The 23,970-nt window shown below is 34.5% G+C and overlaps 1 protein-coding gene across 1 annotated transcript in view; it reads right to left on the bottom strand.

The window, feature by feature from the left end:
- LOC106466626 (extracellular matrix protein 3-like) overlaps positions 1 to 23,970 on the bottom strand; it is a gene marked incomplete at its 3' end in the record, with an annotated part of 119,556 nt that overhangs the window by 36,054 nt on the left and 59,532 nt on the right. The window contains exon 2 of the mRNA XM_013926919.2: positions 11,783 to 11,872. Within this exon, the coding sequence (XP_013782373.1) occupies positions 11,783 to 11,872 (90 nt within the window). The remainder of the gene's footprint in view (positions 1 to 11,782; positions 11,873 to 23,970) is intronic.

Here is a 23,970-nt window from a genome sequence, read left to right on the forward strand (position 1 = left end):
CAAACAAATCTTTAGTTTAAGAATTAGAGCAAAAGTCACATCATTATCTCATCCACGGCAATAAAAGCAACAAAACAACCATAGTTAACCCTTGGGCTATTCTTGTCGGACCGAAGAGTGGGATTTGACCGCCACTTTTATAACGCACCCACGGCCCAAAAGTTTTTTTTGTGGTAACGGAACGAGAACCATTGATTTTTATCTCCTCAGTCTGGCACGCTAGACACTGGACTGAACTTGGCCCAGTGTTATTGCCATCGAAGTCGTCCACCCAGGAGATATTGAAATGGTAACTTTATTTAACTGCTCCTGTGATAAAAGTACACCGTCAAGTATGTCATAGAATTACAAGATTGTTTGAAACAGCTCTTAATTTTCTTACTTCTTATAATACCATTAAACAAGTTTTTTTTACGTATTATTATTTACAAAACAAGGTAATATATTTACAGCAGTTAGTGGTACTGGTACCACAAGTTTCTTCTGATAATCATCTGTTATTTACAAAACAAGGTAATATATTTACAGCAGTTAGTGGTACTGGTACCACAAGTTTCTTCTGGTAATCATCTGTTATTTGCAAAACAAGGTAATATATTTACAGCAGTTAGTGGTACTGGTACCACAAGTTTCTTCTGGTAATCAACTGTTATTAAAAATGTAAGAAGTGATAGTACGATTTGCCAGAATGTATAATTGATATCAATTTAAAGTTTACACGAATATCAGACGTTAAGTACTTCTTATAAGTGTTCTCGAACGTTTATCATAATTGGTGTGCAAAACGTCAAGAAAACGTTCAGTTGATACAAAAATTGGGGTACATATGACAATTAATAGAAAATATGTTAGTTTTGAAAGTACCAATAAGTACCTCACATTATTACAAAGAAATACATAAAAGGAAACTACACTTTGCCTGTTCTTAAAAATGATCACGTTAAAGAGATGAATCAGTGTTATAACACTGTTATAAGACAAGGAGTATCAGTGATATATATATTTTCTATAATAATAGTAATAAAGCTAGATTTAGGCTTAACTAGTTCTTTAACTCCTTTACTATAGCCCCTCGCCCAACATAACCTTCTTGTCAGTCATGCTCCTTATTAATCTTGTATGACATGTTTATCTATTAAGAATTAATATGATTACGTTTCCACAATAACTTTCAATAGACTTCTTAAGAAAAAGCAACAGTAATTCAAAACTTTAGTAGGCTGACTCGCGACCCCTAGTAACGCTGAGTGGCATTAAGTTATTTTGTAGGATTCATGTTGCTTGAACAAGACTTTCAGTGTAATCACGTTAAAAAAATAACACCAACAAATAACTAATTGTATGTTCTTTATATATGTATAGGGTAAACAGAATGATGATATAGTGATTTATTTTTGCTTGGACATGAAGAAAACGTTCAATCACAACAGAAAATCCAAATCTTGGTTATTATTTATCGGCTTCATGGAGTTTTTGTTATTAAAATCCTTGAAAACTTATAGCGTTAAAAGGAAGTCTTTAAATATTCGTTACTAAATTGAGATAATTTTTCATATACACAATTTTTTTATCAGTGAACGTATAGCAAGGTATCTCTTTACTTAAGTCTGAAAATAGCATTATTGCTAAATGGATCTCATCGATAATCATGGTACATAGAATGTAAGATTAACCATTTTAGATGAAGCTTATAGGTAACCATGCTTCATGAAATTTAAAATTAGCCATGCTAAATGGAACATATAAGTAACCATGCTACATGATATTTAAAAGTAACCATACTATATGGAATTTAAAAGCAACCATGCTAAGTGGAACTTAAAGGTAACCACGAATCAATAGACAAAAGCCATGGATTTTTCTTTTTGTTTTTTAGGATAGATTAATGTTAATAGTGTTTTTTCTGCATAGATTACAAATACCATTTAATCATAAAACAAACACAATAATTATAACGTCAATGTTTGTTATCTTTTATCTGCTGACAAGATTAAATTATTTTATCAACAGTAAAGACCGTTTGTTTACAATCTCGTTCTCTTCTAGTCTGTTTATTTTTTATTTTTGTTAGTGAAAAGTTCAACCGTTCCATGTGTCCAGTTGTAAGATTGTAATATAAACGTGATATGTCCCTAAAGAGGAAAGGTCTCTTACTTTTAATGTATGACTCCCTCATAAATGTTTTCCAACATCTGTTTTTTTATTTGTGGACAAAGCCGCTGGAATCAAATAGAAAATAACGGGTACCAGGTGGCTGCTAGTAACTGCAGGATCTGTAGGATAAAATGCTTCTAGGTTTTGTTGTGCTACGTGATAGAGGTGCAGCTGTGACTATGAAAGTAGTAGTTCTAACAGTTTAATGCTAACTTGAGAATAAATACTTGGAGTGTTTTTTTTTCCAATTCACATTATACACACTACTAGTTAGGTTTTTTTTGAGTTTCAAAACTTGTAAACATATCCAAGTATGTATTGAACTATCTTTTTTCTTTCGAATTACAGAGCATGATTAGGCTTACATCAACGATTAAACTATAAATTGTATGGTACCCCCAATAATTCCATGGGTGTGACTTAAATGTTACTTTACAAGTACGTCTCTTCCTCACCACCCTTGTGGGAATAAGGTTTTCATTTGTTGACAATTTTGTCTACAGTTCTAGCATTAAGTTCTGCTAAATCACATGTCACTATTAATTATTTACATAAACTCTGGAATCACCAAATTTATGGTTAATAAGAATATTTCCAAACGAACAATAAGAAACGTTTATTCAATTGAACATTTGTTGTTCACAAGTAATTTTCATAAACATTTCACACATAGGCATGTTTCAGTGTGTGTGTATAAATTTAATAATAAGGAACTAGCTACGAAATGTGGCTAAATTGTCGTCATTCATTGTTATGGTTCATTCATCTTTGGTGTCACATGTACTTTCTCGTGGGACAGATTTATGTAGGTATGTATAGTGCAATTATTGTGTAGATATTGGCAGTGAACTTAATCATTGGCAAGTATTGTGATACCTTGAAATGTATCCTCCTTTTTAACTTCTGGAACAGTCAACAGTGACATGGATAATGCAGATACTCTGAGAAAGATGACATCATTGGTTTCTTTTTATAGATATTCCACTGAGATTTCTTGAAAAGATCTCTCAACAGCAAGAAAGAAGGGCTGTCAAATCGCTAAGTGCGCGTGTCAACCTTTGGTTGTTTTTACAATAAAATTGCTCTGCACTTTGTTTGCATTGTATATTGACTGAGCCTGCAATAAGAAAGTTTGTACGTTAGTTGAATTAGAACAAAGCTATTCGAGGGCTGTCTTCGCTAGCTATCCCTGAGTTAGCAGTAATAGGCTAAACGGAAGGTAGCTACCACCGCCAACTTTTAGTCTACTCTGTTACCAATGGAAAGTATGATTGACAGTCACATTATAATGTCCCCACGGCTGATGGGATTCGAACTCACGATCGGCAGGTTGCCAGTCGAGCCCCTAACTACAAGGCAGTAGTAAGAAAGAGAGTACCAGATAACAGTGGCGATTTTAACATTTTATTGCCCTTTTTACTAAGAGTTTTTGTTGGACAAATAAAGTTATGCAGCGAATGGTGTGGTACTCCCAGATTCACCGATTTCCCTATCAGGAAATCGTATTATTCCACATATAAAGAAAATTCGCCAAACAAATCTAAGTTCCTGACCGTGGAAACTAGTCACAGCATCCACCGTCTATGTGGCTACTCTTATTTAAATAGGGGAATTGATTGTTACATTTATGACGTCACCATAGCCGAAAGTGAGTGGAAACTAGTCACAGCATCCACCGTCTATGTGGCTACTCTTATTTAAATAGGGGAATTGATTGTTACATTTATGACGTCACCATAGCCGAAAGTGAGAAGCGTATTAAACAGCGTATCACTTGTGTACCTTCTGATATTTAGCCGGGAACGCTAAACCTTAGGTCATGCGGGACTTACTTTAGTGGACAATTTAAGCATTTGAATCAAACAAATCTATTTATGTATAGGATATGAAAATTATTTAGTTTATCCTCATGAATAATATATTCTTTTCTTTTAAACTTCTTAATCTATACAACTTTCCTTGTAAAAGAACCTGTGCATATTTAATAAATTGAAATGCGCCCTCAGCTTTATCGAAATGATTGCAAGACCAGAAACCTAAATCCAGAATCTCAACATACTACTGAACAAAAGAACTAATAAGGATGCACTCAATCAAATTCCGTTGTATTAGTCCGTTATCTTAATACCTGAGTCAGTTGATGTCATATATAAGATAGAATGGTTTGACCAGAACAACTAGAACAACAAAGAATCCCATCAGCTTTCAGGGAATTTTTATGAAGGTGCTTTTGTCTGATCAGCACGTTCTAAATTAAGTATTGTTATGCCTGATTCTAGGAGGTTCTAATACGACCGTTATGTCACATAACGTGCTGTTCAGGTTGCAAATACCAAATGCCATCCTTGAAATAAATACATTAACAAATTAGCCTAACTAGTAATTCAAGCTAGGGGTTTAGTCAAAGAGAAATAAGGTTCTCAGGGACATAGCAAGCATATTTTTTATTGTTTTGGGTTTTAATATAACATAATCACGCATCTTCACAAAGATACCCAAATATTAAGACTTTCTGGCTACGACCCTGGCTCTCATTGTGTAGACGAATTTCTGGCTTTCATTGTGGAACCATTGACTACGATTTAAGAACTAAGAAAAGGAACCTGCTAGAAATATCTTTAAATGTTTCTAGTACACCAAGTTTCATTTGGTCGGTTGAGTACTACCCACTAAATATCCCTTCTGCAATAGATGGTTGTTCTTTGGAGGAACGATGTAGTGTTAAAAAAAGGAAGAATTAGATAAACTAACCTTAATCGGAAGATATTCTAGCCATCATTAAATGCGACCGAGTCGCTGTATATAATATTTAACCTTTGGTGTAGTGAGGATTTGCCCATCAGAGGAGAGTCGGGGAAAATAAATGATTTATTCCCCAAATGAGATAAGGGGAAAATGTCATATTCCCCAAATGAGAAATGGGTAAACTCAGATTACTCGTTTCTATCTCAGATACACTAGTAGTTTGAAGTTTAAAGTACACAACTGATTTACGGAAGAAATGAGACGTTAGTGTTATCCAAGCTTTCATAAAAAATCCAATTAATACATAATTCAAAATACCTCAGAACAAATACTGAATCCTAATCAACACATCCGTATTCCATACGTTAGAGCATTTGAGCAAAAATTAGAGTTCAGGTGTTTTAATTTAACTTTAAAATTAATTACAATAATTGTTTCATATTTCTATTGTTTTACACGTTTCACTTCTTATCGTAGAAATTGAATTTAAAATAAAATGTTTGGTTTGTAGTTAAGCACAAAGCTACACAATGGGCTATCTGTTCTCTGCCAACCACAGCTATCAAAACCCGGTTTCTAGCGTTGTAAATCCGCAGACATACCGCTGTGCCACTGAGGGACAGAAATGTTTGCCTGAAAATATTAAGGCCTGGTAATCAAACTAAATACTTTAAATATATAGTGCAGACCTTGTTTATTTTCAAAAGCTTGTCTGTCTGCTTTTTTTTTTTTCACAGAAAAACTACATAGGGCTCCCTACTCTGTCCACTCCAGGCAATCGAACCCCAAATTTTAGCGTTGTAAGTTCGTAGACTTACCACTGTCCCACAGTGACACTCCTTTAAAAGCACTATAAACAGAAGTATATAATATCTGTTTATTAATGGATTCCAGATGGCGCCACCGCTTGTACAATAAAGAAGTAAAGAAGAATTCCATATGTAGCCATATCACTATAATACAACAGCTGAGTTTGAGCATAGATCATGTTCCACTCATGTAGATCTGTCAGTAGGATATTTTACTTTGCTTTTCCTTTTTCACTTCCTATATGGTTGTATCTTGTCCTTGACACTATATGAATCACCAGCAGTATTAAATTAGGTTTGCTGTGACAACTACAAGGCCACGAAATGCATTATAGACTAAAACAGCTATCATCTAAGTATAGAGAGCTTACTAAGTACTAGGATGGCAATTTATTAAACAAGACAAAAAATAACCTTAAGTAGAAAAAAAAAGGTTTCTATCTACAAATCCGTTAGTTTGTCTATCTACTTCTCTATTTGGTTATACCCAACAAGACAAGTAATGAAGCTTCATTTCCTACATTATACAATCATAGAAGACGTTACATCATAATTATGTTCCACGCAATGAATCCGGGTTATTTCAGACATTATAAACATCTCATATAAGTATTAAAATTGGATTATTTCGAAGAGTAAACGGAGCTGATATATTTTAAACAGTACAAATGTTTTTCTTCACACAATGAATCTAGTTCATTTCTAACATTATAAACATCTACGTATAAAAAGCAGAATTGTACGTTTTTCTGGTGTTTTTACGTCACAAGTTCGTATGGGGAATTGGCTGAACCAGTTTTGATGAAATCTGGTAGAGAACCCTCAATGATCGAGTTTAATTAAATGGATAAATAATCGGACAAACAGTTTGAATCTGAAAGCCATTTATTTTATTTTTTTTCACTACGTGATTTTGTTTTATTTGTTTGTTTTTAAGCGCAAAGCTACACAATATGTTATCTGTGCTGGCCCATCACAGGTATCAAAACCCGATTTTTAGCATTTTAAGTCTTGAGACTTACCGCTTTGCCAGTGGAAGGGAGGGGGGACAAAACGTGAAGTCAATGCCAAACGGAAACGACGTTTAATGTCAAGCCCGAAGCATCGTAGCTTCGCTTGGGTTCAGTTGACATCAATGGCGAATAACGCACACATATGTCACGCAATCTCCGCAAATAAATAAATAGATACCGCGCCAGACGCGGGTATATTTAACAGTCTTGTATTTATAGTGAACTCGAATTATCTTCAACAGTACACAAATTTGTTTCTGGTAATGAGTCGAGTTTGTTTCAAACATTACAAACACCTGATATAACAATTAGAATCTGGATATTTCCAACGGCAGAATTATTTTTCTCGTGATAATGGAGCTGGTTAATTTTCAATATATCATACGTTTCTTTTGAGTAATGAAACCGTTTTGTTTTAACATGTACAAGCATTTGTTCCATTTGATAGAACTGGTTTATTTCCAACATTACAGACATGTTACAGAAAAGCTAAAACTGGATTATTTCTAACAGTTGTATCAGGTAGCTGAACTGGTTTTAAAGAGAACAAACTTTTGTTCCTGGTACCGAAGCTGGTTTGCTTCTATTAATACAGACATTTGTTTTTGGTAATTTAACTAGTTTTTGTTGTTGTTTGGCGGGAACAGTCCCTATTTTCAAATACGCGTCTCAGTGTTCAGAAAAATGTCTAAAGTACAAGGTGTATTATATTACCTAAATGGAAATTTGGGTAATATAAGAAATTTTAGGCCTAACAATACGGATATAAATTAACAAAAGTTAGGATGGAATATTACTGGAAAACACGTTCATTTAGAGGAGTGTGTCTTGGTATGTCACGATTAGAATAGTGAATAAATTGATGTTTTGATTAGAGAGGGGGGGGGGTTGTAAGTTGATGGTGGAACGTTGTATGCTAAGCTTAATACAGATCGGAAGCTCATACCCTGGTGATTCGTGGTCGGGTGGGTTAAGTAACTACTGTTGAAAATGAAAGTAAAGTTTAATTAGCAGCCTTCGATTGTTTGTTATTAAGCACTAAGTTATAAAATGGAATATCTGTGCTGTGCTAATCGCAGGGATCGAATCCTTAATTTGATAATTATTAAATTTTATGCCTATCGATAAGTGAGCCTTTATGCTTATCATAGAGGCATCAGGAACTACATTCTTGGAACATTTGGTACGTAAATGTTCGATTAATATGTTGACTCTGATTCTGGGGCATAATTTGACATCAAGAATTCGCGATGCGGTTCTCATTCACACCTTTAAAAAATGTTCCAGTCATAGTGCAAAAAAAATACCTTCTTAAAAATCAGTACACAGAACATCATTAGACGCTTTAAAGTTAAAGGTAAATTTTTATCTTGATACTACAGATACCGTTTACACGTAATGAGAATAATGCTATATTATTATCGAAAGATAATTTAATAGTATTTTATAGCAGTGCTTGAAGTGGGGCGAGATGCCATCACAATTTTTTTCAGGAGGGCCCAAAACCATTCTGTTACCTTTTAGTAGACTGTAAGCTTCTTAGAAGGGAAAGGTTTAATAGGTGATGCAATAAATATTTACGATGGTAAGGGACTGAAGAGAAAACTATATATTTTTTTCTTAAAATCCTTGTAAGAGTGAAGCATGAATGAGACACAGTAGTACACAGAGGGAGCAAATGAACCCTCTTGCTATAGGCTCGGTCGGTTTGACCGAATTCGTAATCAAAAAGTAACCATCGGAATTTCCATACTATAACCCGTAAAAGTATACATCTGTTTATATTTAATTTTATTGTTCGATTTCCATTTGAATCGTGTCTAACTAATAATCCCACCACATAAGTTGTAAATCATTCAGCGAACCCGCAACTCATGTTTCCATATCGAATTACATAACGCACGAGCTGCTCGCGAGTGAGTATACTCCTGAAGAAGTTTTATTATTTTCTTTTCATTATCTTACTTAACCTAACCTAATAAGTTTCATAAATTATCGTTCAGCCGTCAGGTTGAAAACCTTCACTACCAATTACTCAAACAGCTATATTAAAATCGAAAGTCATAGAATTCACTGAGGTTTTGTTTTCTGTGAATCATTTCTTTAACCTAAGAGTTAAAGGCTGTGAGATGCTATTTCTCAACACAAGTGCTGTTTATTCTTAAAAGAAAAAAAAAGGTCGCCATGGACAGGTGGTTAGGGCACTCGCAATCTGTGAATCGCAGGTTCGAATCCTCATCGCCGAATATGCTCGCCCTTTCAGCCGTGAAGGCGTTATAACGTCACAGTCAATCCCACTATTCGTTGGTCAAAGAGTAGCCCAAGAGTTTGCGGTGGGTGATGATGACTAGCTGCCTTCCCTCTAGTCTTTCACTACTAAATTAGGTATGGCTATCGCAGATAGCCCTCGTGTAGCTTTGCGCGAAATTCAATTCAAACGAAGCCGAATACTCTTCTCTCCTATTTCAAACACTAATTATACACTAATAACCACAAACAAATGGTACTAGCAGTTAAGTAGGATTATAACCACAGTACCACAAACACACAATAGGTGATAGGAGTGAATAAAAATTATAATCAGAAACAGACACTAAATACTATTAGTGAAGCAGAATTAATACCCAAACACCACAAACGGACAGTACTCGTAGTAAAGTACAATTTTAACAACACCACAAACGGACGGTACTAGTAGTAAAGTACAATTATAACCCAACACCACAAACGGACGGTACTAGTAGGAAAGTACAATTATAACCCAATACCACAAGCGGACGGTATTAGTAGTGAAGTACAATTATAACCCAATACCACAAACGGACGGTATTAGTAGTAAAGTACAATTATAACCCAACACCACAAACGGACGGTATTAGTAGTAAAGTACAATTATAACCCAACACCACAAACGGACGGTATTAGTAGTAAAGTACAATTATAACCCAATACCACAAACGGACGGTATTAGTAGTAAAGTACAATTATAACCCAACACCACAAACGGACGGTACTGATAGTGAAGTAGAACTATAATCTCAACACCACAAACAGATACTGGAAGTGAAACAGAATCATAACCTCAACACTACAGACTGGCACTGTTAGTAGTGAATCAGAATCATACCCATAACTTTCATGTGTTTTAAGTAACACCGTTTAATTATGTATAATTTTAAACACAAAATATTTATTAATTTCTTTAACAGATGGTGTTATGAATGGTTATGTCGATGTCAATACTTTTATCGTAGAAATTTTTATTTTAGAAACCTTTTCATTATATAAAAATATAAACTATTTGAAATTCTTTACTTAACCTCCTGCATAACTTCAAAAGCTGCAACATGTGAATATATAAATTCTGAATAAAACAGTCAGATTTGTATTTTTCTGAAAAATAAAACTCTTTGAAACCGTATTATCACAGTTTTAGCGTATCAGACACTTATGCAGAAAATGATAGCTTGTCTTTGAACCATATATATCATTTCTGGTACTCTCTTGTTTTGAAAGCGCCATCTGATTTTTGTCAGAATTTCTTATCGCTTCTCGGTAGTACTAAAAAAGACACAGGGTGATGATTACTTTTAGAAGGGTGGCAACCCACTTGTGGTGGTGGTGGTGTGGGGTGTGTCAGATGAAACATTCGATCATTACGTTGACTGAGTGGTTGAGTTCTTTAGATGCTAGGAAAGTTTTGGATCTAAATGGCGTTTCTTACTTACTACTGGTTTTACAGTCGTCATCATTCACCAATGCTCATCATTAGCGACCATGAACCTTGCACGAAACAACCACTTTAGGTGACAGATGGGCTGTCAAAATGATTGATCAAAATGATATTCACTTTTAAAAAGAGATTAGTATTCTCGAGGGTTAAATAAATATAAACGAATCACATTGACTCCACTTTGGGCCTAGCCATTTCAACGATACTAGAAGTACGTACATTTTGGCATAATTATTTACGAGTTAAGCCTTATGGTACTATGGTAAAAAAAACGAATCACATTGACTCCACTTTAGGCTAGCCATTTCAACAATACTAGAATTACGTACATTTTGACATAATCATTTACGAGTTAAGCCTTATGGTGCTATGGTGAATAAAAAGAATCACATTGACTCCACTTTGGGCTAGTCATTTCAACGATACTAGAATTACGTACATTTTGGCATAATTATTTACGAGTTAAGCCTTATGGTACTATGGTAAAAAAACGAATCGCATTGACTCCATTTTAGGCTAGCCATTTCAACAATACTAGAATTACATACATTTTGGCATAATTATTTACGAGTTAAGCCTTATGGTACTATGGTAAAAAAAAAACAATAAAATATTTTGTAAAAGAAAAACATAGCAACATAACAACATTGTAAAGCTTTATACATTTCCTATTGTGTTTGTATTGAGCCCTGTTTTACTTGTTACAATTATCTTTCATATTTCTTTCAATATTAACACATGCTCAGCACTTTATAATGGATAGTTTTTTTCAATTCTAATGTAACAACATACTAAAAATTATTTATATATCATTGTTATTAATAATGTTTACTTTGTTTATCTGCAGTATTAAAAGTTAGTTCTTGATAAGTTTAATGAACAGTTAAGGTCCTAAATATTAACTCAGACACACCTTCTAATATTCATAATTATGTCTACAGAACGATAAAATCGTCACTAAACTAAACTTTAAAACAAACGAAAAAGAGTACCCATTATGTCTGATTATTTAAATACCTGATAGTTAACGTGTTCGGGTTGGGAAATTCAGAGTTTATGGTTCTTATCCTATTTCTGTTAACGCGCATGCGCACTTTGGGACCGTGCGTAACGTCAAATCCCACGACAAATCAGATAAAAGTAGCTCAGCAACTGGCGGTGGTTGCAGTTTACCAGTTGCCTTCCCTCTAGTCTATAAGTTCAAAATTACAGAGACCGCTATGCCAGATGATTTTTGTGTAACAAATTGATTATTAAAAACACAACCTCTTAGTTACTTGATTGGCCCTTTTTTAAAAACGACGCGAGGCTTTAATAACAATACATACCTTCGTCAACAACCTTGAAGTGAAAGAAGTCGCTAGTAGCGTTCACCATGCTGTCCAGGATGTAGTAAATGTTCATTCGATTAATGTCGCCTAAAGACAAATGAAAGAAAGTAATATAAATATAGCTTTTTTTCGTTCTCTGTAACTAAAATTATATTAAACAATAAATTCTGTCCAAAACTGAATACATATTTTAACATAGATTTAACACACACACATATATGACTATTACTTTGTACAATAGGAAACAATTAGGTGCGTATTTCGCCTGCCTTCTATAAATTATATATTGTTGTCAGAATAAACTGTTACTTTGACATTGTTCTTTTTTTAATTCTTTAAGTTGCCCCAGTAAATCACCTCCATTTCCAATGCAGGAATTAAACAGAAAAAAACCATCAAAATTTTTTGTAAACATTTATTTAGGATAGCTATTGTATTAACTCACAACACTGAAGATGTCCTAAAATGTTGAATAGTTCGTTGGATTTAACACAAGACATAAATTATTTAAGATTTAATATTAAACAGTATGTTTGACAAGACAAATGGCTTATTCTCGTCAAATGTTAAGAACTAAATCCAAAACATGCTGTAGAAAATACTTAATAAGATACACAGTTTATCCTGATCACAGGTAAAAACTTACGTTTCAAACAAGCTGTACAAAAAAGTTTAACAAGATACATAGTTTATCCTGATCAAAGGTGAAGACTTAAGCTTCAAACATGCTGTACAGAAGAATTGCATAAGCTTATTATGATCAGACTGTGTTCAGGAGCTAAGTTCAAAACATGTTGGACAAACGACTAAACAAGATACGTTGTTTATTTTTATTAGAACTGAATCCAAAATGAGCTGAACATAAGAGTTAAAAAAAGATTAATTCTAGCAGACAATGGGAAATAAGTAAAACATAGATTCTCATTGGTTGCGCAAGTAGATCAGTGATATAACTGATATTCTCACCATACAAGTTTTTGACACAACTTCACCAAATAGAAACCAAAACCAAAGAAGTTACACGTGAGCTTCTTTGATACCCGTACACAGGTTTGCCTTCACTTTTTCACATTGTATGTCTAAAGAGACTTGTATTGAAAGGTTTTAGACAGGTGTCTGACATCAATTCAAGCATTTCCACATCAGGAGTTAGGAATCTGATAATGGTCTCAAATTGACCAATAAGTTTGCAGTAGAAGTATTTTACCATAGATCACCAACTGATAAAAATTCATCCAGCGTAGAGAAACCACTGTTGTGAAGAAAATTCCATACTCCATTTAAATTCCTTAGATATATTTAGCATCGCCAAATAATTATCCAATTCGCTGGATGAAAATACAAGGGATATTAGGAAAGATATGGTAGAGAGGAGGAAAAAACTGGACAATGTGGTATTCTATAATATATATATATATAATTTTCTAGCTTTTACATTAGCTGTAAGAGTAAGTTTTCTTTGTTTAATGAATATATGCAAAGGTACTCGAGGGTTATCTGCACTAGCTGTCCCTAATTTGGAAGCGATTTACTTAGGGTAATGTAGTTAAAAAAACACACACTCTGCCTAACTCTTGGGCTACTCTTAATTAACGAATTGTTGGATTAAGCGTCACATTATAACGCTCCCACGACTGATAGAGCTTGCATGTTTGGTGATAGGTTTCGATCCTGCGATTCGAGCGTTAACTATCAATAATATTACTAAAATATAATATAGTCAGTAGGTAAAATTTGGTGGGGAATCAAGGAATTATAATGAATTACAGAGAATTTAATGACTTGTTGTTGAATTAAGAAAAAAGCTTAAGTTGATACAAAGACATAACAAAGTTGATCTAGTAATTGTTGACTTTGTCTTCTTTAGTGCAAAAGCTACGCAATGGGCTATCTGCCCTCTGTCCGCCGCGGGGAATCCAACCTTGGATTTTAGCGATGTAAAACCGGAAACCTATTGCTGATCTGGTAGTTGGAAAAAGAAAAAAACTTGCAAGGCTGCTATATCTGATAAATGTATTGAGCCAAAACCCGAGTTTTTACTGTTTGTTTCTGAAAGGATCTTCTCACTTTTACTATGTCGATACTGGCATAGTCTGTTGATTAAGGTTATAATATTTTTACAAGCATCCTCAAAATTATCAGAATTATTCTATTAATAGTCTTCCTTGTAATTGATTTGTAATCATATATTTTAGCTAGTGATTTATACTGTTTTAACTCTCGAGCCGTGTCCTCACAATCTAACCTGAGATTTGGGGGAAAACGAAGTCTGATAATGAATATTAGATCCACTGCAACAATTGCAAACATCTTTGATGAACGTTTCGTAATTACACATGTTCAATCTTCAGTAATTATACTAAAGATTATTCAGTTTGTTATTTTCATATATTTGCTGAAGATGGAATAGGTGTAATTCCGAAACATTCATTAAAGATGTTTACAATTGTTGCTATGGTTCTACTATTAAATAACCTGACATATTATAGCTCTTAATAAGCTTCTTAAAATATCATAATTTATTCACAAATAATACCATTAATAATTAATTAAATATCCCAATTAACATGTTTTCAAAAATTAAATAATTATTTACTCAATTACTATCCACTGGTATTATTTCTGACTTTCAACTAAAGTTAAGTCTACCAGTGGCACAGCGGCATGTCTGCGGACTTACACTGCTAGAAACTGTGTTTTGATACTCGTGGTGGGCAGAGAATAGATAGTCCATTGTGTAGCTTAGCTACAAACAAACTAAAGTTAATTATTGAGTAACTGACATGCAACATTCGCAAATATTAACCAAAATTATCAAATACTTATATAAACTGAAGTGGTTAATTACTGGAAAAGATATATATATATTTCAATTGTCAACCTAAATATACACACACACACACACATATATATAGCAATTAAACAAATTAGTTAAATATAAATCCCACCTATTAAATCTGAAATATTCTAAACAAAACTAACGAATAAACTATTATATAGACAAGACACCAGGGGTTAACCTTCAAACTCAAAAGCATTACTTATCAACTTTTTTTTTCTCACTTAGCTAATGTTTCCTTTATCTTTCGTGCTTTCAATGACTGATAAATACATTAAGAAAATCATTTGATTATTTTTTAATAGGAGAACAGAGAACAAGCCTATCTTCTGAATTGAGCCTCCGGTAACGAATATCAGACTCCTTCCAATCAAAGCTCACGTGTTTGTGTAAAAATCTGTGCATTAAGAACCTCATCGAATACGGAGACTATCGCCGTGGGAAGAAAACTTTGTACTATCAATATTGATTGAAAATTGGTTTGTAACATGTGGGGAGAACATTTTCTACGAGTCAAACAGCAATGGGAACCTGTTTTACAGATAACATTTGAAGACGTTTGATATTTTTGTCAATATCGTGACCAAATGAGCATGAGAAAAGTGAAGGAGGGGGGAGGGAGTTTATTGTATTTAATTTTTACGAAGCACCATCCTTTGAATGGAAATTGGTCGTCCTTTACCCTAGAAGAGAGAATTTGTACCACTCTTAGATCTATAACTTGTTTTCGTACCAAAAAAGCGTTTAATTTGAATTTTTTTGCAAAATAAATGAATTAATAAAATAATGTACAGCAAAATAAAAAACAAACAACTGCTTTCAGGCTAACTGGATGTATAAAATATATAAAACATTTCAATTCGGTGTCTGGGTATTTCGTATTTTCAGTCTGAACGGCACCATATATGATACATGGGTTAAACAGCCAAGCTCAGACACAGCCATCCCTAATTCAGAATTTCTGGCCAGATGGAGAGCAACCATTTAGTTGGCATCGCCGCCTAATATGCGACTGCTCTTAATCTTAAACAGTAGAGGTGACTGTTACAGCTATAAAAACCGCTAAAGCTGAAAATGCGGAGAGTGTTCGCGGCTTATCATGGATCAAACTTTGGACCTTCCGATACACAGCCCGCCACAGCAACCGCTAGTCCACATATTTAAAGGTATTTTGTGTTAAAACGAAATAAACAAATACGTAATGGTGAACTTGAATAAAACACTTTTGGTAATGTTACCAAGTTTTGAATCACTCAAACGCTACTAATCATTAATGAAGTTCAATAAATATATATAAAACGTTAGTTGATTTAAACTCCTGAGCCATTTTTTTCTCTCTTATTTGAACGGTTTATAGTGAGAGAACCGCTTCTTCTTAGAGCAAACAGAAAAAAAGTTACGTTGTATAAATGTATTTGCCTGTGAAGAAGGCCTACTATGAAGTATAAAGTGAATTTATTTCCAATAATACATTTTACTTCTGTGCTAGGTATAAATATATTTGTATTTATTGGAAATAGTTAATCACTCCCATAAATATCAAGGGATACACTAATTACTGTCTCAGATATTAAAGGCTGTACTAATCACAGTCTAAATTGTTAAATTATATATCAATTACTGTCTTACTCGTTAAGGAATGTACTAATCACTACCTCAAGTGTTAAGAGAAATATTAATCCTTTTCTCAGGTGTTAAGGGATGCATTAATCACTGTCTCAAGTGTTAATAGAAATATTAATACTTGTGTCAGGTGATGAGGGATGTACTAATCCTTGTCTCAGGTGTTAATAGAAATATTAATACTTGTGTCAGGTGATGAGGGATGTACTAATCCTTGTCTCAGGTGTTAAGGGATGTAATAATTACTTTCTCAAGTGTTAAGTGATGTAACAATACTGCCTCAAATGTTAAGAGAAATAATAATCCTTGTGTTAGGTGTTAAGGGATGTATTAATCACTGCATCGAGTGTTAAGAGAAACACCAATCCATATTTCAATGTGTTAAGGGATGTAATATTCACTACCTAAAATGTTAAGAGCAATACTAACCTTGTCTCAAGTGTTAAGGGATGTAACAATAACTGGTTAATGCGATAAGAAAAATACTAATCCTTATCTCAGATATTAATGGTTGTACTAATCACTGTGTCAAGTGTTAAAAGAAGCACTAATCCTTGTTTCGGGTGTTAAGGGATATAATATTCACTGCCTCAGTGGTTAAGTATTTTAATATTCACTGTCTCGATGGTTAAGATAAATACTAATTCTTGTCTAAAGTGTTAAGGGATGTACTATGACTGCCTCAAGTGTTAAATAAATAATGTTACTAAAATTGTAAGGATGCATTGATTACTTTTTCAAGTGTTAAAGGATGTACTAATTACTGTCTCAAGTGCTAAGGGATGTACTGATCACTATTTCAAGTGGTAAAAGATGTAATAATGACTTAAAAACGTTTTATAGGATGGCTGAATATAGACAAATCTGGTCAACAATTTAGCTTATATCATTACAATATACACCTTACAGATGTCAAAACCGAGGCAACAGGGTATAGATATCTACATAATGTGTTGATACGAAATTCAGCTGTCGTCATAGCTACACCTTACAGATGTCAAAACCGCGGCAACAGGGTATAGATATCTACATAATGTGTTGATACGAAATTCAGCCGTCGTCATAGCTACACCCTCTCATTCACTTGACCAACATGAAGATTTATTTGAGCTATAAAACAAATCAGATTTTATTTCTATTATCTTATCTACCTAAATGAATTCATTTATACACGCACACGCATATAGCTATGAAATAAAAGTCAACCAAAAATTTTATTCCAAGGGCAACGGAAAGGAGTTGGCAAAATCTTATGTTTCATAACTTTTGAAAACAACAGGTATTCCACAAGAAAAATTCCCCTAGGCTTCTAGAAGTTTCCTCTCCTATATCAGTTATCAGAGGGCGTTAGAAGACAATAAGAAATTTCTTATTCCGCAACAGATATGAGAATATTTCAGTTTCTACTATAACTTTGGTAATTTATCCGCTTCCAATCTACCAGGCACTTTGAGAAGCCGGTGAAGAGCGCCTCAGTGGCTCAGCGGCAACTCTGCATGCTTATGACGCTAAAAATTGGATTTCATTACTCGTGGTAGGCAGAGCATAGATAGCCCATTGTGTGGCTGTGTGCTTAAAACACATCATCCAATCAACTAAAGCCAGTGCAGAATGTTATTGTGGCATAGGGAACACCAGAAGAAGAAAAAAACTAATACAAATCAGCAGGAGGGATAGAATAGTGTGTCAGGTTTCAGTTTGAATGTTTGTTATATATTGAGGTATCGGCGGGAAATGGAATAGAAAGTTCTATTCATAATCACTTCACACTCCCACCCACAAAGTTATGGTCTTTGAAGAGCCAATATATCTTAATCGAGGGATATGTTTTGACACTGTGTAGACACTCTCGTTTTCAGGTTGTGACAACCAAAAATAGCAAAATATTCGCAGAGAGAACTTGCAGGCACATCTTTCTGTTGGGTGTAAGTAGGCTTAGCTGTGGGTTTCATATCACAGTAGAGAATAAAGGTTTTAAAAATGATAGGAAGTCCTTTTACTGAACTTTCATGGGGTCTTAAGTATGTTTAAAATATGTGAACTTGATATAAAATTAAACACACAGAAAAAGTAGTTCTTACTCTGCTTTCTATTAACTATAAAAAGTAGTTCTTACACCGATTTATATTATCTATAATACATAAGAACTTTTAAGGGCAATTAAAGTTTTCCTAAAATAAGTACCGCTGTTTATTTAAATACCACTATTAAGTGTATTTGGTTAAACAGGTGCACTTATGGGACATACGAAAACATTAATCAACAGGACACATTTAAGAGCCTGTCAGACGCCTGATCTTGAGAACATCACTCAGTCAATGGACCTATGCAGAAAACTTTAGGTATAAAATGTAAGCACTGACCCAATCCTGTGTCATAAAAGTTCTTGATGTTATCACTTTACACGTTCTTGAATATCACATGATAGCGAAGTAACCAATACAGAACGTCAAGAAATTTTAAGAAAAATATTAGCCTTAATTGGTTTTCGTTGAGTGGTTGCTTCCGTACTTGATAGCACAGGTTTTAAAAGATAGATAAAATGCAAGAAAAAAATCAAAATATAATAATAAAAATGACACCTCAAGAAGGCAATTGCCCACACACGTTGCAGTTTATAGGTGGCGCTATATCTCTCAAGTAACTCTACCTCCCCCCCCCTCTTCCCTACCGCTCCTCATCCTAAATAACTTAACTTTTACACAATATATAGAGAAGGAGAGACATTATACAAGCTAGATCCAAGCTCTAGCATCAAAAATTGTTGGTTTGTATAAATCAAGTGAGGCAAAAAATACTCGAAGTTACTAAAAGAATGAGCAGGAAATGTATATATACATATATTAATAGCTTCTGATTATAAGTTAACTTACTATATAGAACGAAAAATAAATTTATGAATTTATAAATTCAATCCTGAAAATCAAACTGACTAGAGCTACTTTAATCACAAACAAACACACAAGAAAAACTAGAACCTAAAATGATTTGAACGTATGAATCAATATTTAGTTACCTCGAACCAATACAGAACTAAAGAATTAATTTTGTCTTGGTAATCAAATGTTCTGATAATAAACTGGAGATCTGTTTATATGACAAAAAAAAGTTAGAGAAACACTGAGTTGTGGTTAGGATAATGTCCTGTTATTAAGATCTGTTTATATGACAAAAAAAAAAAGTTAGAGAAACACTGAGTTGTGGTTAGGATAATGTCCTGTTTTTAAGATGCTATTAGAATGATGTTCTGCTATTAAAATGTTGTCAGTTATTATGATGATGTCCTGTTATACGAATGTTGTCCTGTTATTAGGTTTTTATTTTGTCATTAGAACGTTTTCCTCTTAGCTTGTTGTCTTGTTGTTAGAACATTTTACTATTAGGTTGTTGTCTTGTTATTAGGACGTTCTGCTATTAAGTTGCAGTCTCGTTATTAGGTTGTTGTCTTGTTGTTAGAACATTTTACTATAAGGTTGTTGTCTTGTTATTAGGACGTTCTGCTATTAAGTTGTAGTCTCGTTATTAGGTTGTTGTCTTATTGTTAGCTCGTTCTTTTATTAAGTTGTAGTTTTGTTACTAGGATGTTGTCTTATTATTAGGTCGTTCTTTTATTAAGTTGTAGTCTTGTTATTAGGACGTTCTGCTATTAGGATGTTGTCTTATTATTAGGTCGTTCTTTTATTAAGTTTGTAGTCTTGTTATTAGGACGTTCTACTATTAGGATGTTGTCTTATTATTAGGTTGTTCTTTTATTAAGTTTGTAGTCTTGTTATTAGGACGTTCAACTATTAGGATGTTGTCTTATTATTAGGTCGTTCTTTTATTAAGTTTGTAGTAGAACGTTCTGCTATTAGGATGTTGTCTTATCATTAGGTCGTTCTTTCAAAAGTTGTAGTCTTGTTATTCTGCTTTTCGGTTATTGTTTTGTTATTGGGAATTTTCGGTGTTATTTGGATGTAGTCTTGTTAAAACACTGTTACTGCCCAGTGATCATGTTACTGTTCCAATTACGTTGTGAATAAATGCCGATAGTATCGAACATTATGTATACACAATAGGAAGTATAAAGATTAGTAATAAGTTATCATGTGTCACATGATATTTTACAGACCGTCATATAATCATATACACAAAACAGTTTAGGTAAACTAGTTAAGGGGCTAACAATAAAATTACAAAGGAAAATACTTGCTTACGGGCGCAAAAAACAACAAAAACAATCGACAGATAGCTGCTTTGACGGCTGTCACAAGAGGTAGAGGACAAATAATTAACATGAAAGCAATAAAGTACGATACCGTTTCAGTTTCAGACACGAGACAGTGACTGCCTAGTACCATGAAACGATCATCATTTCCAAACCTGTTTGTTAAGTTTTCTCGTATTACTATCAATAAAGCTTTGGGATTACGAATCCTGATGAAACCGTATTACTTACGTCTACCCAAAATAACATATGTAACACAGAGCCTCGGGCGAGCCTCATTAATGGTTGATAGATGTTTAGTTAGTACAAATTAGATCATAAATTTTGTCTAAGTGCCTTTCCTAACGTTATTATACAGTTAATGTGATGTGTGTATATCCGTGGAAAACGTAAAAAAAATAAAACAAGAACGGTAATTCGACCAAAGTTACTAAAGTGTTTTTATTTCATCTGAAAGTACCTACAGTGACACAGAGGTTTGTTTATTTGGAATTTCGCGCAAAAGTTACACGAGGGCTATCTGCGCTGGCCGTCCCTAATTTAGCAGTGAAAGACTAGAGGGTAAGCAGCTAGTCATCACCACCCACCGCCAACTCTTGGGCTACTCTTTTACTAACAAACAGTGGGATTGACTATCACATTATATCGTCCCCACGGCTGAAAGGGCGAGCATGTTTGGTGGGACAGAGGTTCGAACCTGAGACCTTCACCACTTGGCCATGTCTTGAAATAAAACAATTCCAAGTTACTGGAAGTTCGGGATTTTAAGATATTTTGAAGTTAAATATTTTTGTTGCTATTGCTGTTTCTATATTTCCACAAGAATTCAAGCGTAAACACCTGTGTGTTAACAACTTCGATAATTTTCTAATCACAGAGAGTAGTTTCTCTTAGTACTTTCAACTCGTGAAAGTTTTCAAATTAGACTTTAAAATGAAAATTGTGTCGTCAACAGTTCTTGATTTATTAAAATTCGTTTTGTTGTCGTAGGCTGAAGCAATCTTATGTGGCAAAGATTAGTGTACTGGCATTATCTAAAACTTCTAAACGTCTATACAAAGTTCTCAGAATTTTCCGTTATACTTTATAAACTAAGCGAACATTTTATGCAACGTCTCAAGTTAAAGCTACGCATCTGTATAATACAATACGCAGAAATCGCTTTAACGTATCTGGAGTGTTAGTAAAAACAAAATTAACTCTTGTATGAAATTCCCTATAAATAGTAAGCGTAGATTTTTCTTTATTTTTGCAATAAAATGAGAAAGAAAGAAAAACATCAAACAGTTCTTGTGTTAGTAGCCCTGATGAAGCCACAATAGCGAAACGTTAGCTGAAAGAAAAATATTTTTATTATTATCTGGAGAGCAATGGTAGTTTTTTTTGGTTTTACCTTTATTGCCAAAATGTTTAAATCCCTCACATTCAGATTAACAACAAAGTGCTTTTTCATATTTTGCTGAAATACTAAACACACATACACAAATAATAATAATAATATGCTAGGCGAAGCTGCGACTCGAAACATGCAAGGGTCATGCTCCGCTATGGGTTCGTTATGAAAGCCATAGCCAATTCCACTATCCGCATGACCCTTGCATGTTTCAGCCGGATAGTGGAATTGGCTATGGCTTTCATAACGAACCCATAGCGGAGCATGACCCTTGCATGTTTCAGCCTTCGCTATGGGTTCGTTATGAAAGCCATAGCCAATTCCACTATCCGTCTGAAAACATTTGTGGCGGCTGGTAACTAGTTGCCTTCTCCTAGTTAGGGACGGCTTTTACACTAGGGGTCTTGTACCAGGACATTTCGTCCACGTGTGAATAAATTGCTGTTCAGATTGAAAATACCAAAATACTGTTGCGTCATCGAGATCACGTGACTATTCTCACGCTCTCTTGTTTCTAGAACTATCCCGTATCTTGGCGAATGGTCTAGTAATTACTAGAAATAGGGTACGCTGGTATATAAAAGAGGGGAATGTAATGTGTGGATAGATAGTAAACTTAAGCGACACAAGCCTTTACTTAATAAAACTGGTTTATTCTTTCCGAATATAACTTAACCGATACACTTAACTTCAACAATCGCGCTAAACAAACGCTATAGCAACGAACGTCAATAATACTCCGACCGCAGATCAATTACTCACGTCGGTACGAAGTTACGGAAAATCAATTAAAAAACGGAGACGTAACATTATCATAAGATAACTTCATCGAATCAGCAGACGTTTTCAAGTTTGAACGCACTTGATGGTGAATATCATCCATCCTTTCCGATAACACTCACGAACTCTGACACATTTTCAGGCAACTCTTCATAAAATGGGCGTCCTGTTAACAGATCCACCGGCAACCGAAGTTCCCGACCAAACATCAACCTTGCTGGCGTGTATCCAGTGGCTTCATGCTCTGCTGTCCTATAGGCCATCAACAGTGGAGGTAGTAAGACATCCCAGTCATCTTAGCGGCTATTACAAAACTTTGCCAATTCCTGTCCCAGTGTCCAGTTGTACTTTTCTACCATCCCATCGGACTGTGGGTAAAGTGGCGTTGTCCTGGTCTTTCAGATGCCAAACAACTTGCAGCATTCTTGGAACACAGCTGATTCGAAGTTACGGCCTTGATCTGAATGCAGTTCATATGGCACACCAAATCTGAAGAATAAATCACTAATAGCCGAAGCTACAGTTGTAGCTTCCTGATTTGGTATTGCATATGCCTTAGGCCACTTGGTGATATAATCCATCACCACACAAATGTACTTCAGATGGGAAACTGCAGATGGGAAAGTGATGACCTGGCAAACAGTTATACCGAGAATATTACGGGAAATTGTGCTGTGACAATCCCATGATAGTTTAACAAGAGGACATCTCGGAGTTAAGAAGACATTGAGTCACCTACGACAGAGATTTTACTGGATAGGTATGAGACAAGATGTGGAAGAATGTTGCCGAACATGCAGTACATGTTGTGCTAAAAGGGGACCCAAGCATAAGGGACGTGCTCCAATGAAGTTATATCAAGTTGGCGCACCAATGGAAAGAGTAGCCGTTGACATTGCTGGTCCTCTGCCCCAAACTCATGCTGGAAACTGGACAAGAATACCATCTTCAAGCTTCAACTGGCCCCATTGTGCCCAATAGTTCTTTGTCACAGGGCTAAAGCTAGACACCTTCTCCCAATCAGGGCGCAAAACACTTATCAATTATTGCCTTCAAATCTTGGTATTTCTCCTGTTCTGCTTGAATATCTATACTTGGTTGTATTTCACCATCATCAACTGCGTCAGTCACTTTGACTTCAGCTTGATAACACCTGGTTAGTTCAACCTCTCTTTTAACACTTACCGGAATTTGGCCTTTGTTGTTCCCAAATGTCATTTTATCAAAATTAACCACACACTTCCTCAGTAGTTAATAGTCCCACTCTAATATATACTGATTTTTCGTCATTTAACTGATTTACGCTAACTAATTTGTGTTCACAGAGCACTGTATAAATGAAA

The sequence above is a fragment of the Limulus polyphemus genome, unplaced genomic scaffold (assembly GCF_000517525.1).
Source record: "Limulus polyphemus unplaced genomic scaffold, Limulus_polyphemus-2.1.2 Scaffold2328, whole genome shotgun sequence".
In the NCBI taxonomy this organism is placed as follows: Eukaryota; Metazoa; Arthropoda; class Merostomata; order Xiphosura; family Limulidae; genus Limulus; species Limulus polyphemus.